At 36.8% G+C, this 15,981-nt stretch overlaps 1 protein-coding gene across 8 annotated transcripts in view; it reads right to left on the reverse strand.

The window, feature by feature from the left end:
* The window catches only part of LOC116175186 (cAMP-specific 3',5'-cyclic phosphodiesterase 4A-like), a 118,597-nt gene that overhangs the window by 4,415 nt on the left and 98,201 nt on the right, over positions 1 to 15,981 (reverse strand). For 6 of the 8 annotated variants that reach the window (XM_031493320.1, XM_031493319.1, XM_031493315.1 and 3 more), the window contains 10 exons: positions 2,936 to 3,135; positions 2,726 to 2,885; positions 2,571 to 2,671; positions 2,393 to 2,524; positions 2,172 to 2,342; positions 1,626 to 1,866; positions 1,320 to 1,578; positions 978 to 1,273; positions 407 to 927; positions 213 to 360 (listed from right to left, as the gene is read on the reverse strand). In XM_031493320.1, the coding sequence (XP_031349180.1) occupies positions 213 to 360; positions 407 to 927; positions 978 to 1,273; positions 1,320 to 1,578; positions 1,626 to 1,866; positions 2,172 to 2,342; positions 2,393 to 2,524; positions 2,571 to 2,671; positions 2,726 to 2,885; positions 2,936 to 3,135 (2,229 nt within the window). Of the gene's footprint in view, positions 1 to 212; positions 361 to 406; positions 928 to 977; positions 1,274 to 1,319; positions 1,579 to 1,625; positions 1,867 to 2,171; positions 2,343 to 2,392; positions 2,525 to 2,570; positions 2,672 to 2,725; positions 2,886 to 2,935; positions 3,136 to 4,959; positions 5,141 to 15,981 lie in introns of those variants that run through there. The other 2 variants (XM_031493316.1, XM_031493314.1) reach the window with 2 other exon arrangements.

Here is a 15,981-nt window from a genome sequence, read left to right on the forward strand (position 1 = left end):
ATCCACAATTACGGAGAGGTACAAAACCTGAATTTGATTTTCCAAACCCATATGTCAATATCGTTTAGGGCTAATCAGCATTTATCGCATAGCTAATTAGTTTAAGCAACGTATGTGTATGTTACCACGACTCTTTTAAGAAATTTATTTGTTTTAAATTTTTGATTAAGTACAAATAAAGCGCAAGGACAACGTATGGAATATTTACTTACGATGACATGCTATCTCAACAGGAACAGATCCTCGCCGAAACTCGATTATATCCGGAGAACGTAAAGCCCCGCCTGCGGGGTGTGAATTTTCGACAGATGTAACCGTTGTAAACGAGACTGGAGCCGATGCTCTTCTTTTGGCCAAATTCTGTAAAAGTTGCGTTAGGGGGCGTTGTCAGCGGTTGGTAACTTACAGCGTTAGCCGCTAACAGTCTTGGATCAACATTCTCTTTTTCGAACCGTTGATCCGTTTCCGCCAATTTGGGTATTTTGGACGCCTTCTCTTTTTCGGCGTTTTCTTGCTCGCGCTTATTATTAGAGATACAAGGCCTTACCGAAGGTAGAATATCAGGTACTAGTAGTTCGGGAGGTTGACTGTTATTAGGGCTTAAAACAGCTATGGAAGGTATACTATACTGAGGAATGGCTGATGATATGTTTTCTTGCGAGCTGTGAGATGAGTTAGATCCACTTTCACCTTCGTGAGGAGTTTCGGTGCAGGTGGACATTTCGACGGTTGCGGACATATACCGCACTCTGACGTACGGTTGGGGAGGCGGAAACGTTTGTTGCCTGGTTAAGGCCTTCGAAGGGGGGCCGATACTTGTACCGTGAAGAACGGAGGAGAGTCGCCCTGCTGCAATACTACTTGTCATGGATGCGATATTTGGTTCGGGTAAAAGATTTTCAGCACTAAGAGGGCGCTCTTGATCGTCTACAAAGCAGTTAGCTACTACAGCGCGAGGATTAGCAGAACGCATTTACCTGAAGATTTTTGTTGTCCACCGCTGCTCCACGATAGAATCGAAGATTGCGATCCAAACTTCATTAGTTCATCTTCTTCGCGAAGGTGCTCACTTGAGGTTCTCGAGTCTGTGAGAACTGGACTGACTGTCGATCGCCCAGATGGTGTTGGAATGTTCCTGTTCGCCGGTAAGCTTTCCCTTCGATAAATCGTGCGAGGTATCGGAGGTTGCTCCATATTGACAGGTACCGAGTGTCTACGCACACCTAAAGCACTCTCTACAGTTGGTACTGCAAGTGACTGCCTCCTTATCTCCCTAAAACACCTTATATTACAAGGCCAGCATACCATTTCCTACGCACTTTGATGGTGGAGGAATAAAATCAATAATCGTGGGCGTATCCGACGTAGCCTTACTCGGCTCCTCCTCTTCACTAACATCTCGTTCAGGTTCTGCGTCAGAGAGCTCAGTTTGCGTTTCCTCTGCTTGCTCAGCGGCTTCTTCAGCCTCCCACTTTTTACGATTAAAGTTCAATAAATTGATCATGTGATTTGAAAGTGAACTGCTTAGAAATCTATGCCACTCTGAATATAAAGGTGTAACAACAAAACGATAAAATCCTTAAATGACAGTTACAATCCAAATCAGAAACGCGCTCAAACCTCACCTGATTGAATTTTGGCAACCGAAGTAGATTGTTGATCGCAAATGGAAGTAACTGGAAGATTCAGTTTTCGTTCAAATTCCCCTTGGCGAAAGAATTCGTCACAGACTTTTAAGCTCCACTTGTGTGAGATGTCCCATGGACGTGTTGGATTTGAAATATCAGCACACTTTAAGGCTATTTGTAACACAAAGTGACGATTTTCTGGATTTTTTAGATCCAATGTACCATCATCTAAGTGTTTCTGTAAGAGAGGGCAAATTTAGTTCAAATTTTCTACATACCTATGAAGCGCAAAGATTTTGATGTAATTTGGCTTTAATATAATTTAGCTTTCACTGCGCTTACTACAATATTATTAAAATTGTGAGACGCTGCAGTTGTTTCCAAATACAGTACCAGTGCCTTAGATAAAGATCCTGAATACCGCCACTTATCTGTTCGAGAAAAGTGCCAGTTTACGAAAAACACGTGGGAAGTAAAGTAACACACCTCATCACGTACCGATTTACTTTGCGAACGTCAATTTGATTACATACGCGACAGTACCTTAAATTTTATTAAAAATTCCTGTTGCCGATTGATATCAGTAGCTAAAATAAGTGATCGAATCTGATTTTCTAATTCGTTTCTACATGGTGTTAATTGTTGAGCTACTCCGCTTTCTAATAAACAGCCAACAGCCGATCTCCAATGATGATTTTCTAAAACTGACATGTTCTGAAAATATATTGATTTATTGCAATGGCCGAGTGTTAGTTAATCATTACGTCATATAAAATTGCAAGATGATTTGAAGTTGAAATGAGAAAATGTTGATTAACCCCTGGATGATCAAGATCATGTGCAACAGCACCGATTAATGCAGCCATTACTTCCAGCGGTTGTAAGTGTTCTTTAATCTAAGGGATAAGTGTTAGTTAGATCAGACCGTAATTCGATCACAACCTTTTGTTCCTGCAGGAAGCAATGCATTGCTTGAGTTACATCGGTCGCGTGTATGGAATTGTGATACGGATTTGTACTATGGTAACCTTCTTCTATAAGGGCTGCAAAATATAAGTAATTACTAAAGCAGCAACCTTAAACTTTATAGCATTTACAAAAAAGTTTCCATACTCGTACTACATCTAATTGGAAGTGATCGAGGAGTCCGTACCAGTGGAATAAGTGAACACAAAGAACTGGCAGTGATCGGCCGCCGGTCACGGTCTCCAAAGTAAAAGCATTAAACCCCCACAAACCACATGTATTTAAGATATGCTGGAATTACAGTCATTTTAAAGCTAATCTAATATTCTACTAAATCTCACCTGAACTTGGCCATGGAAAATGTCATCTAAAATTGCATGATCCTGATTGAGTGAACGTGTTGTGAGTTTTTTACGTCTACGTTTATGCATAGTGAGGAATCGCCCTGTACAGGTTGGAAGTGGAATTGATCCCATTGCGTCCAATAGCACCCAGTCTTCGGCAGAAAACCGCCGCTGTGATACTGGCACTTCAACCGGAGCTGCAAGAAAAATTGTTGCTTAAAAAATTGGAATTGAACATGATCCATAGCTCATATGTGGTAGGAATCTTCTTAATAGTAGGGGAGCCAGCACGAAATCCACTGAACGAGAATGATCAAAATTTTAACCGATTCCATTTTGCCTTATCAGAGTATGCTAAAATCGATCGTCTGCCGCCTCAGGTCATATTACTTAAGGCGCTGCGGGTACTTCTTGCGGTACCAATTCTAAAAGGTTGTTTTTCGAAAAAATAAGTTATACACCAAATGAAAACGTTGATAATAGCTCTTAAAAAAATATTTAAAGAAATCGCGCGCATTTGATAACTCCGTAAAAAAAACAATTCTTAGTCGGTTTTTCACGAAGTTTCTACGGATATAACTAGGTTACGGTTGGACGAATGGAGCTGATTTTTTTTACAGACTGATGATAGGTACTACTAATGACTTAATGGTGTTTCGTTTTTAAATTTTTTCTCTAATTATAAGATTATCTTATATTATCTTAACATTATAAGATATCTTATAATTAGAGAAAAAATTTAAAAAAGAAACACTCTCATAATCATTGGCTGTACCTATCATTAGTCTGTAAAAAAATCAGCTTCATTCATCCAACGGTAACCTAGTTATATCCGTAGAAGGTTCGTGAAAAATCGACTAAGAATTGTTTTTTTACGGAGTTATCAAATGTGCGCGATTTTTTAAAATATTTTTTTAAGAGCTATTATCAACGTTTTCCATTGGTGTATAACTTATTTTCTCGAAAAACAACCTTTCAGAATTGGTACCGCAAGAAGTACCCGCAGCGCCTTAAGTCATATGACCTGAGGCGGCAGACGATCGATTTTAGCATACTTTGATAGGGCAAAATGGAACTCCTTCGGTTAAAATTTTGATCTTCATTTGTTGTATTTTTTTATTAGGAAAAAAATTTAATTGCTGGCATTATGAGGAGCTTTGTTTGAATACAAGCTATTCTAATAGTTAGTATTTTGTATAATTACATTGAATATATCATGATGTTAGTGTTAGTGATAAAGCTAACTCAAAGCATACTTAGTTGTATTAGAAGAAAATGAAGCTCTTGCACCAAAGTTAAAGTAAATTTTGCTTTAATACACAGTAATTTTAAATCAAACGTTTGGTTGTGTTACTCTTAGTGCAAACTACGATTATTGCGATTATGTTACCTACATTGGATTTGAATAAATCGCTATTTTATTGTAGGTACTGTTTTATCAAACCAATAAAACTACTTATATCAAATTCAAATATGTATATGGCATGTATTGAGTTTAATGCATCATTGATTTCTTTAATGAGCGTACCAATTTCTTAAATTAATTATATTTACTCGCGCATAGGTATAGGAAATTAGTTATACTTAAAGTAAACTAAGTATTTATTTTTTGTGTACATACAGGGGAACAAAAATGTTATGCTTTGAAAGTTGCTTAAAATCTAGCTTAAAATGATGTAAAACGTCGACATTTGGTGAAATTTTGACATGTCCAAAAAAAGGTGATCGCAATAGCTACCTGGTTCATTCTAGGAAGCTAAACACAATTTACCCCCTCAAAAAAACTATCGAAAATGTGGAAATTTTTGGCGACTGGCAATCCGCTGATGTGTTCATTTGTTTAAACCCAAACAAGCAAGCAAACAGTTGGATATTGTGGCAATGACCTACCGAAACTGTTAAAAATCACACTTTCAGTTGACGCACCGCAGGTGGCGCCGATATCAACTAGTGCAAAAATCGACAATGAAATAGAGGTAATTAATAAATTAACGAATTAACTAAATAACAAATATATTTACCAAGAGAATTTAACACCGATACCGATTGCACCACACTAATATTGACGTCTACCTTGCAATGACTTGACTGCAAAGATGAAGAGATTGATTTCAGAATCACTCGAGAAATTACGCACGTAACCAACTCGTTGATGTCATGTAGGTACACGGAACACACGTACTGCATGATCTTACGAAGGGATCATAAACACGTTCATTTTTTAATTAACAAACGTTTTTACGAGAGGCTCGGGTTTCGCATTTAGCGACGCGCATACTTTTTTACCAATTAGATCACGTAAAATAACGTGCGCATAATTATGGCCTTCCATTTTTGATCGAAACTCTGAACATGAAATTTATTTATCGATTTTGAAACGTTAATTTTCTTGAAGTTTACCTCAATTTGAATAAACGATAAACTTTTACGCGGCAACTTCAATCACTAGCGAATTGAGGGGTTTGTGGTAGGTAATTCATTTATACGCCGCATCCGGATACATTACGTATTCATCAAGAGTGAGAAAAAGGCATTAGTGTAATTCTTACACTATGTTTACACTATGTAAAAAGCAGATCAGGATCGGAAGTGGATCATTATTGTCAACATACTGTTTGAGGAAGTACCTAAACTGTGATGCGAATGCGTTTTTATTCAATGATTATAATAATAATATATATTGTTGTGCAGACATGTTGATACATTTACACTCGTCATTAGATAAAGAACACACTAGCATATAATACAACAAACATAAAAAACATATACCTAACACAGAATGACTGATACAATTACGAACCACTCCAACAGAAGTCGTTAAACTCATCAAATGAGAAAAAAAGGGTGTTGAATAAACAATTTTTTTAGTGTGATTCTAAAATCTGAGAGGGGTAGCGATCTAATCTTCCGAGGAACTAGGTTAAATAAAGATTGAGATTGCTATATGTTGCACCATTTGGGTCTTTAACAATCGGCAAAAAGTCACCCTTAAGTTATCTTTTTGTCGAGTGAGTATGAATGCACCTGGAATTAATTGTAAGTGCTTGTACGTATACGTAAGAAATACATAAGACTTAAAAATTTCGCAAAGTTGAACTGTATAGAAACATTCGAAGGTGTTTACAATGAACGTAATTTTTACGTACGTATAGGTACGTAAGCGATATGTAAGTCTTGTGCATAGTCGCAAAGGTTGAAAATGTTTCAAAGTTATCATACTACTATGTAGTATGATCTTTGGTTTATTGTAAACAGCGAAGTAAATTTACGGAAACGATACGGATATGTACGAGTTACGGTTTATGAAATATTTACGTAGGTATAAGTTCATTGTAAACAAACACTAACACATTCTCCACCATATGTTTCTTACAAAAGCACAAGGCCTCAAGAATATAACGACTAGGAAGAGTATCATCAAGTATATCAAAAAAGCGAAAGGCAACGGTGCAAAATAAACTGTAAAGTATTTGTATTATAAAAAGTGTAAAACATTTATTGGTTACAATTCTTATGGGTATATGCTAGAAGTCTATTGCAAATCGCTAAATTGTCTGATATCTCCGAAACGAATCAATAGAATTTAAAAAGCAAAGGAGATTAGTAATCACGATTAAATTGGCTTTCAAATAATGTGCCATTTGCCATAGGATTCCATTTAAAATTTTAGGGGTAAAGCTCCCTACGTAGAGGGGTGAAGACTTGGGTTCGTGATTTGTATTCCAAAAGTTGTCCCCCTCGAATACAAAATTGACGTGTTCGCGGATTTTTCGAAATTTCTAAATTTAATACCCTAAAAGCCCTCTGTATACTTCTCGTTGGGCCACTCTGTATGTCACATAAAATATCGAAGAACATTTATTTTAATAAGAAACTAAAACAATACGTCTCTAAAAAAGTGGTCTGGACCTGTTACCATAGTCTGATTGCAACGCACATGTCATACGCGATTACAGCTTGGGGTTTTTCTAGTAATGCCAAATTACTCTTCAAACTTCAACGAAGGATTATTAGAATAATTATCACTGGCCTCGGGTATACAGAAAACGTACGGCAGAAGTTTATTGAACATAACTTATTGACACTTCCGTGTATTTACATCTACCATGCACTAATACAAGTTAAAACCGACATCGATCCTATATAACGCAAGAAGAGACACATAACCACAATACCCGTAATAAATAGTAGATTACATACCGAGCTGGGAGGTGGTTCATTACCTACGCCGAGGGCTTAAGGTACCTCACCGACGCGCGAAGCGCGGAGGTGAGGTATAAGCGCGAGGCGTTGGTTATGAACCACTGACCAGCGAGGTTTGTATACTATTTTACTCACAATCGATCATTTAAGGTAAAGTATATAATTCAACAAGGTGTTACTTTAACTGTCAATAATAGTGACACCGCCAATGTAACCATTAATGTTTACAACAATAGCAAATAGTTTCGTTCTTCTTCGTAATTTGCTATTGTTGTAAACATTAATGGTTACATTGGCGGTGTCACTATTAGTATAAGTTTCATATAAGGATAATATGAATAGCATTTGCAGGTAAGGAAAGTGACAGATGCTAGCCGGGAAAGTGACAGCTAGCCGGGAAAGTGACAGCTAGCCGGGAAAGTTACTTTCTCGGCTAAGGTGAGTAATGAGTCGCTTCGCAACCGCTATGAAGGTTAGGAATTCAGATAATACTAACCGATTGTGAGTAAAATTTATTAAATTTAAAACGTCTAAACAAGAGTCGAAACACCATGAACTACTACGGACCTAAAATGTATAATCAGCTCCCTTTGTGTCTCAGAACTGCACCTTTGAATGAATTCAAGAAAAAACTCAAAAAAGTATTGATTAGCAAAGCGTTTTACTCAATTGAAGAATTCATGTAACTGTAAGTGTGTTTTTTAAATGTTTCTTTTTTGACAAGTGTAAAATACTACTTGTATTACAAACACGAAATAAAGGGTTTTCCAATAATGACGTTAAACTTTGACAGTTGATTGCGGCGATATTGTTTAAGCTACATCTGTCAAATTGGCTGTACTCTTTCAGTATGTTTTGACAAATCATCATGGAGAGTTTTAGTGTTCAACAACGTGTACAAATCATAAAATTGTTTTACGAAAATGGGTCATCGGTGGTTATGTCACGCAGAGGCGACGTCAACTGGCCACCGAGATCGTGCGATTTGACCCCGTTAGACTTTTTCTTGTGGGGTTTTCTTAAGTCGCAGGTCTACGCGAATAAGCCGCAAACCACCGATGCCCTTAAAGAAAACATTACTCAATGCATCAACGAGATTCAGCCCGATTTGTGTGCCAGAGTAATCGAAAATTGGAGCTCTCGTATACGTGACACACAACGATGTCACGGCGGTCATTTGAACGATATCATATTCCATACATAATGTCATTCATTGGCCTTTCTAATAATAAAAAAATCGAAGATATCTAACACACAGCATGTTTTATTCAAATTTAAAGATTAACGCGCTTAATGGAAAACCCTTTACATATTATTATTATTATTTAAACATCACAATCGAATTAGGAACCAACCCGTTCGCAAGTCACTTTTGCTGACGTTTAAAACGATGTCTGAAGAGTTGTGTTTGATGGCAGTGGAGCGGTAAAGCCAGCTACAGATACACGTACGAGTACATTATCCTTTGGGTGTAGACAATCTCCCTAAAATATCTCCTTCTGCTCATTGCGCACTACCTTCGACGACCCACACTGAAGAAGTTCGTGGCGAACATGTACGTGCATACATACATCAACGTACGCAATTGTTTTCAGCCCAGTATGACAGAATGAATGCACGTTCGAAGCGTTTTTTGGGCCAACACACACGCGTTGATGTTTGACGAACATGTACGCGCGTACATGTTTGTTGTAATTTGCGTAGGTGTGTGAATCAAACCACCTTCATCCGTCAGATAAGTATCGATTTAGTAGTCAATTAGCCCTAAATACGTGATTTGGCGTTAATTTACGGGTGGAAAGCTGCTGTGCCCATTATTCCGACATCATTAATATCAAGACCGAAAAAGGATAAAACCGATAGGTATCATTTTACCCATTTCTTTTCGTTATCAAACGAACACCTACTACAAAAGTAAACCGAGACCGATCAAAGATAAAGTGGATTTCTTACTGCGTTTTCTATTTGGTAGACGAAGCAAGAACTAGAAACTGTGACACGAGGTGAGGTTAAAGTTGAAGAAAAATCGTTCGTAGGGTTTTTCTGTCCTACGTTATGGATGATCAAACGTTCGTTTCATCCAAATAAAATTTAGACAAGCGTAAGATATGTGATGTGTATCTATAAAACACACGCGAGCGGAAAATAAGTCGACGTTTTAATCCGTCTCGCTCTTTTAAACGTAAAAATCGAGAAATTAACAGCGCTACACTGATTACAAGGGCAATCCACTTCTGTTCGGAAGAGCCGGAGGACTCGAGCCTTATAAGGAAATAATTAAGAGTAGCTAATTGGTAATTACGTCCACATCTTCGTTATGTACCGAAGGATCCTTGGAGATTTGACGCCGTTCTTGTAAGTGCCGTAACTGAAATTAGAAACAGAGAACGCGTGCCCTGTACTGCATTTGAAAATCTCTTGTGGCATAAATTCATTGCACCGACAACAGTCGTCATTTTCGTTTATTCCTCTTTCATTCCCTTTTTAATGAGGTTGTTGGATCAATAGCAAATCGCAAGAACTTTCTCATCTCTTATTTGCGTTTTCTTATCATAATTAAGTCATATTTTATGCTTACAGAATACCTAGGAATCCGATTATTGGTAAAGAAATCGTATACAATTTATGACTAGTTTTACCGTCCAATCGATAGATTTATAAACATGAACAACCTTTCATTACACATAACATTTTAGTGGCACACAATTAAATGAAAAAAGACCAAAACGAACAATGAACGAAAGAATCCCAAAAGAAACATGTATTTTGCCTCGTGATAAAAAAGTACCTTTTGATGATCGTTGGCAATAACTATTCTCTGCTCGTAACTTCCAAAAACCCCATCTCCCTCCGTTCCCTACTTTGACCACAATAACAATCCGCACTTTGACCACAATAACAATCGTCCGATTGCATGAATTTCAAACCCGGAGTAGCTTTATAGCTGTATAGGTAAACGCAATGCCAAAAGTTGGGTCTTATCGATTCAACATTCACAGTGATTTTTTGGCATCTCTCAAAGCTTTTATGATTGACCCCATCCTCTGTATAAGTTTTTAAAATTTGAAATTTGGTTCTTAAAAACTTGAAAATGGTTATAGGTTTATTTATACTGTGGTTGTGGATACGGGTGAAAGTAAAATAAATACAACTTAAATATAATTTATTGTAGAATCAAAAATGAATCTTATGAATCGCTGAACCGAACTCGGCTTATCTTTACAAGCGTTGTGTATCTACTCTCCGAAACTACCGATTGTGTAACACATGTGCAACAAAGTACATTTCGGATGGCTCCCAGGAAGTCATGAATTATATGAAAGCTTCTATTTCTTAACTCGTAAATAACACCCTTGTCGGTTAAAGAATAGACCCTTAATATTTAAACTACTTGTCGGTCCAGCGTGTTATGCACGTTTGTGCTACGTAATTACAAGAATAATTCCTGAAATTTCTTCCGCTACAATAGTACTACCTTAAATTTAAGGTGGCGTTTACATTGAAAAATGGGAAATTTGTTTCCACAATAACTTTCTTCTGGGTATACATTTTTTGTTGAAATAACATTCATTCAAATATATAATGTTCCGACATTTGCATGATGAAACAAAAATTATTTAGCTAATTAAATCCTGTACTTTCGCCGTTATTTAGGAAAGAAGTTCTTAGAAAACTCCCATATAAAATATATATCTTTCATTTTTTTCACATCCTGATAATAATTTGTTATCAAATTTAACTTCATTCACAAGCTTAAACCTTTAGCAACCATCGGTCGTTAACAGAAGTTCATTTTTTACCTCGAAACCAAGTTATTGAGGAAATCGCAAGGCAACTTTTGCACTTTTTGTTAACGCCACCTTAAGTTTCAATACTCACGTTAGAATATCGAAACTTGGGAATTTTATATTTTGATGCCACCCCAAAGCTAGGTTCCTTTTCCACGTTTCATAAACCCAAGCCTATTTTCCGTAAATCTCAATTTTGACAACCCATGCATCACACGTTCCAATTAAACATGTACCTACAGTCAGTTCTGACTTCTAGAGACTGTCGAGAATACATGAGTTCAAATGTAATCCTTTTAAATCATCATAGACAAAAAACGTATGTTCTCGTTCAAATAGGTCAGTAATCTTACAAAAAGAAAAGCGTATAAAACTGAAAAATTAGGTTGTACTCCTTAATTTATTGTTCCGGGACGCAGAAAATCGCCTCTCATCTCCATTTGGAGTAAAATGAATGTGCGTAAAATTTAAACGCGCACAATCAATCTCGACCGCTCCATCAAAAAAGAAGAGAGCCGTAACGGAATCGCTTTCCGCTTTCACTGTAGGTCATAAATAATTATCGATTCATTTAAAACGCCCCCGCGACATTTGAACAACGCCCGAAGTGGAAAAGATCAAAATATAGAAAAATACCTGTCCTGCATAACAAAGGTAGGTACCTAATCCTTAAAGTGGATGTTATTCAATGTACGGTGGAGAGATGTAAAAATAAAATTCAATATTTCTAGTGGAAGGATAAAAATAAGGGGACTTTAAAAGAAATTTTCAGAGGGAAAAAGCGTGTCCATCACATTCACTGACTGTAAATAAAATTCTAGTGAAGAAAAAAGTGACGCGAAATTTCTACTAAAATTACTCGGGTACAATGGCTATAAAAGTACAGATAATTAAAGACACCAACCTAACTTTTAAGATTGCCTACCTTCAAGTTTGTGGACCCTGATAGATCCACGAGGATTTCGATTTACAAAGAAACCGAAAGAGACTGATATGATGCACTTCTAGTTTTATTTTTATTATATTCGACTTCATCACGACTTGAGCTCATGTGGCTCAATATAGTATAGTTAATTTCTATTGTTCTGTAATCTGCATCTAAACTGAGTACAATATACGCCTTGAAATTGATTTTTAATAATCCCAAGCACTATGGATTTGCGTGTCTGAAGTACAATTTTAAGCACTCACCTGGTGGTGGTTGCTCTAGGAGAAAATTTCACAGAAAAACCATAACGAGCAATTACAAACTGTAGGAACATACGATCCACTTATTACGTGATATCGCCAATTATAATGTGATCCACTATTGCTATTACGATTATCTAAAACTGTACCTCTAGGATAATGTAATGACAATTAGAGATAGTTCCACGTATACATATCACAGTCTCCCGGATAAGTTTTACACTGATACACTGGTACTTTACTTGATCAAATGATTGGGTAGTTATAGGAACACAAATTAAGGACCCGACAGATCCTTCTCGAAAGCGTGCGAATGTTTAATTCTTATTGCTGATCGTCGAGTCTAATATATTTTTGAACGACCAAAAACGCGTATTTCTCTCATTTTAAAGTCCAAATAGATTAGATCTCTCTGTCTAAATTTAAAAAACGAGCCGAGTAGCTGCGAGCTTTCTAAGGGACGAATGTGATATAGCGTCTTACGAAAATGTGCTATTGTTTGCGTTTTGTCCGTCCGTCCGGAACCACTTCTACCGTTTTGAACTACTTCTAGGGGAATGGTCCTAGAGTCCTGGAATTTTTTGCAGTAGGCAGCCTATACTTTGAAGGTGTGCCAGACGGCCATCAAATTTCGCTGTCTAAAATGGGGGCCCCCACGAATTCTTTTCTGAGATGCTGTTTTTGAAAGTAAAACGTGAATAACTTTTACATACGACAACCAATTGGTCTCAGATTTTGCATACGCAGGCCTTTAGTGGTGGCAAGTTAAACTTAATGAAATGGGGCGGGGTTAATGTTATCTCTCATTGTATTTTAATTAAAGGTCTCAACGAAAGGATTTAATTTCTATCAACCATAGCCCTCCTCCTCGACCTCTTATCGTGATCGGGTATATTCCCTTATGCCACAAGAACGGATTGTCGGAAGAGAGTACTTACAAAGAGCAATTGCGACGTCTGCAAGAAATATATCCACGGCGCTAAAAACTTTGATATTAAAAAAAATTTTGACAGTACATCATTTATACTGCCTAATGTACATTGGCAAAATTTTTCGTTTCAGTATGCCTAGTCCAAACGAATCTTTGATCCGATCAAAATGTCTTAACTAGGTCTTGTTTTACCAATACCGATGCGGGTAGTAGTCGTTGGGTCAGTTGATCGGACTGCATCCATACACCGTTTATCCTAAAATCAGCTAAAACTTTAAAGCCAAAATGTGACCAGTTTGCACAAAAAAGCGGTGGTGTTAAGGTGGGGGATAATTTAGATGGTATTGTATACCACTTCCTTTTTTGAGCCCCGAAAAAAAAATTGTCTCAGATCGACACGGAAAAAAAATTTCTTATAGAATGTGGCCTGTAGAATCCATAATTTCAAACAGTTCCAAGATTGGGCTACTAGTTCAAAAGTTACAGCCCTTTGAATTTTTTTTCAAATTGGTTTCTAGTCTATAACTTTTGATTGAGAAGTCTGATCGAAAAAGTACGAATTGTTTTGGATTCTACGCACCCAAATTAATAAGAAAAAGTGTTTTCCCGAGAAATTTTGGTGCAGTCGATTTTTGGTAAAAAAGGAAGGTTATACACTGCCTTTTTTAAGCCCCGAAAAAAAATTGTCTCAGATCGACCCGGAAAAAAAATTTTCTTATAGAATGTGGCCTGTAGAATCCATAATTTCAAACAGTTCCAAGATTGGGCTACTAGTTCAAAAGTTACAGCCCTCTGAATTTTTTTTCGAAATTGGTTTCTAAAGTCCGTTTCAGATGTCCGTGCAGTAAAGGAATGTGCATATAGCGAAAAATTTTAAAGAGCCGCAACGCAATTTCCTTTTGAAAACCAATATTTAAAAGCGGACAAATAGGAAAAGTACGCTCCATAGCAATAAGGGTTTGAAAGGATCGCCTAGACAATAGTTAATGAGCTTATAATGGTTTTATTTACACGTTTAAAATGTTCATGGGCGTGCAAATGGGTAAAACAATTGCTCATGCACATTAAGTACAAATTATTAAGAGTGCATTCCAAAAATATATGCAATTAAACCAAGTGTAATTACCAAATGTATATACATATCATATTAATAGAAACGTATTAGATCCTAGCTGAAACCCTAAAGTATTTTGAAATGGTGCGCTACTGGAAAATAGCCGCAGGCGCATTCCTTTACTGCACGGACATCTGAAACGGACTATAATAGTCTATAACTTTTGATTGAGAAGTCTGATCGAAAAAGTACGAATTGATTTGGATTATACGCACCCAAATTAATAAGAAAAAGTGTTTTCCCGAGAAATTTTGGTGTAGTCGATTTTTGGTAAAAAATGAAGGTTATACACTGCCTTTTTTTGGGCCTCAAAAAAAAAATTGTCTCAGATCAACCCGGAAAAAAAATTTTCTTATAGAATGTGGCGTGTAGAAAGCATAATTTCAAACATTTCCAAGATTGGGCTACTAGTTCAAAAGTTACAGCCCTTTGAATTTTTTTTTGAAATTGGTTTCTAGTCTATAACGTTTGATTGAGAAGTCTGATTGAAAAAGTACGAATTGGTTTGGATTCTACGCACCCAAATTAATAAGAAAAAGTGTTTTCCCGAGAAATTTTGGTGTAGTCGATTTTTGGTAAAAAAAGGAAGGTTTATACACTGCCTTTTTTGAGCCCCGAAAAAAAAATTGTCTCAGATCGACCCGGGAAAAAATTTTTCTTATAGAATGTGGCCTGTAGAATCCATAATTTCAAACAGTTCCAAGATTGGGCTACTAGTTCAAAAGTTACAGCCCTTTCAAGTGCGAATATCTCCGAAACGAATCAATAGAATTTAAAAAGCAAAGCAGATTAGTAATCACGATTAAATTGGCTTTCAAATAATGTGCCATTTGCCATAGGATTCCATTTAACATTTTAGGGGTTAAGCTCCCTACGTAGAGAGGTGAAGACTTGGGTTCGTGATTTGTATTCCAAAAGTTGTCCCCCTCGAATACAAAATTGACGTGTTCGAGGATTTTTCGAAATTTCTAAATTTAATACCCTAAAAACCCTCTGTATACTTCTCGTTGGGCCACTCTGTATACATTTTAGGTTAAAAGATAATTTCATTCAATTTGGTTCATTTGTCCAGCCTCGACTTAAAAATTATCGAAATGATGCTGTTGACGACGAAGCTACTCTTGTTTTAGGAAGATAGACGCAAATCACGAAAATTTTTCACGGGAAATTGCAAGAGATGGTGTTTCGACAACTTAAAACAATTAAAATTTTAAAGTGCTACATACGCAGTTCAACTACAGAACTTATTATTGAAGATAAGTATGACAATGTTTTTAAACCACGGTCGGCGGTCGCAACCATTAAAAAGTTTGCGTTACAGCGCGGTTACTAAAAGGGTTAGAAACAAACGACTGACAGCATTGATTTCTACGTTAATAGGAATCTTTCTTTCTATTCATTTTTCAGTTTTTCTCTCCAGGGAAAAAACAAAAGACGGTAGCTTAGTTCTGGTCACGGTAATGCAGTAAGCATAAAAAACGAGGCCACTAGTACCTAAACCATTTTCGTTGGTTTATCTGCACTAATAAGAAAGTTATCCATAAAACTGGACCACACAGTAGGTACGGTACCGGTACCGGTTTCAAGATATTTACAAAGTTCTCTTCATCCATTCGGTAGCCTCTGACATCGATCTCATCGATCCCAAGAAAAATCTTGCTCCTAATAGCTGAATTTTGCTAAAAAAATTTCAAAATCGTTATAAAGTGGGCCCAATTCGACAGGGAATAAATTTTTGTGTGTAGGTATTTATATCTGCTCGTTTGGGTTAGGAAATGCGCTTTATTGCGCTTTATTTGAGAAAGCCCCATACTTGGTC

The sequence above is a fragment of the Photinus pyralis genome, unplaced genomic scaffold (genome assembly GCF_008802855.1).
Source record: "Photinus pyralis isolate 1611_PpyrPB1 unplaced genomic scaffold, Ppyr1.3 Ppyr1.4_LG6, whole genome shotgun sequence".
Lineage (NCBI taxonomy): Eukaryota > Metazoa > Arthropoda > Insecta > Coleoptera > Lampyridae > Photinus > Photinus pyralis.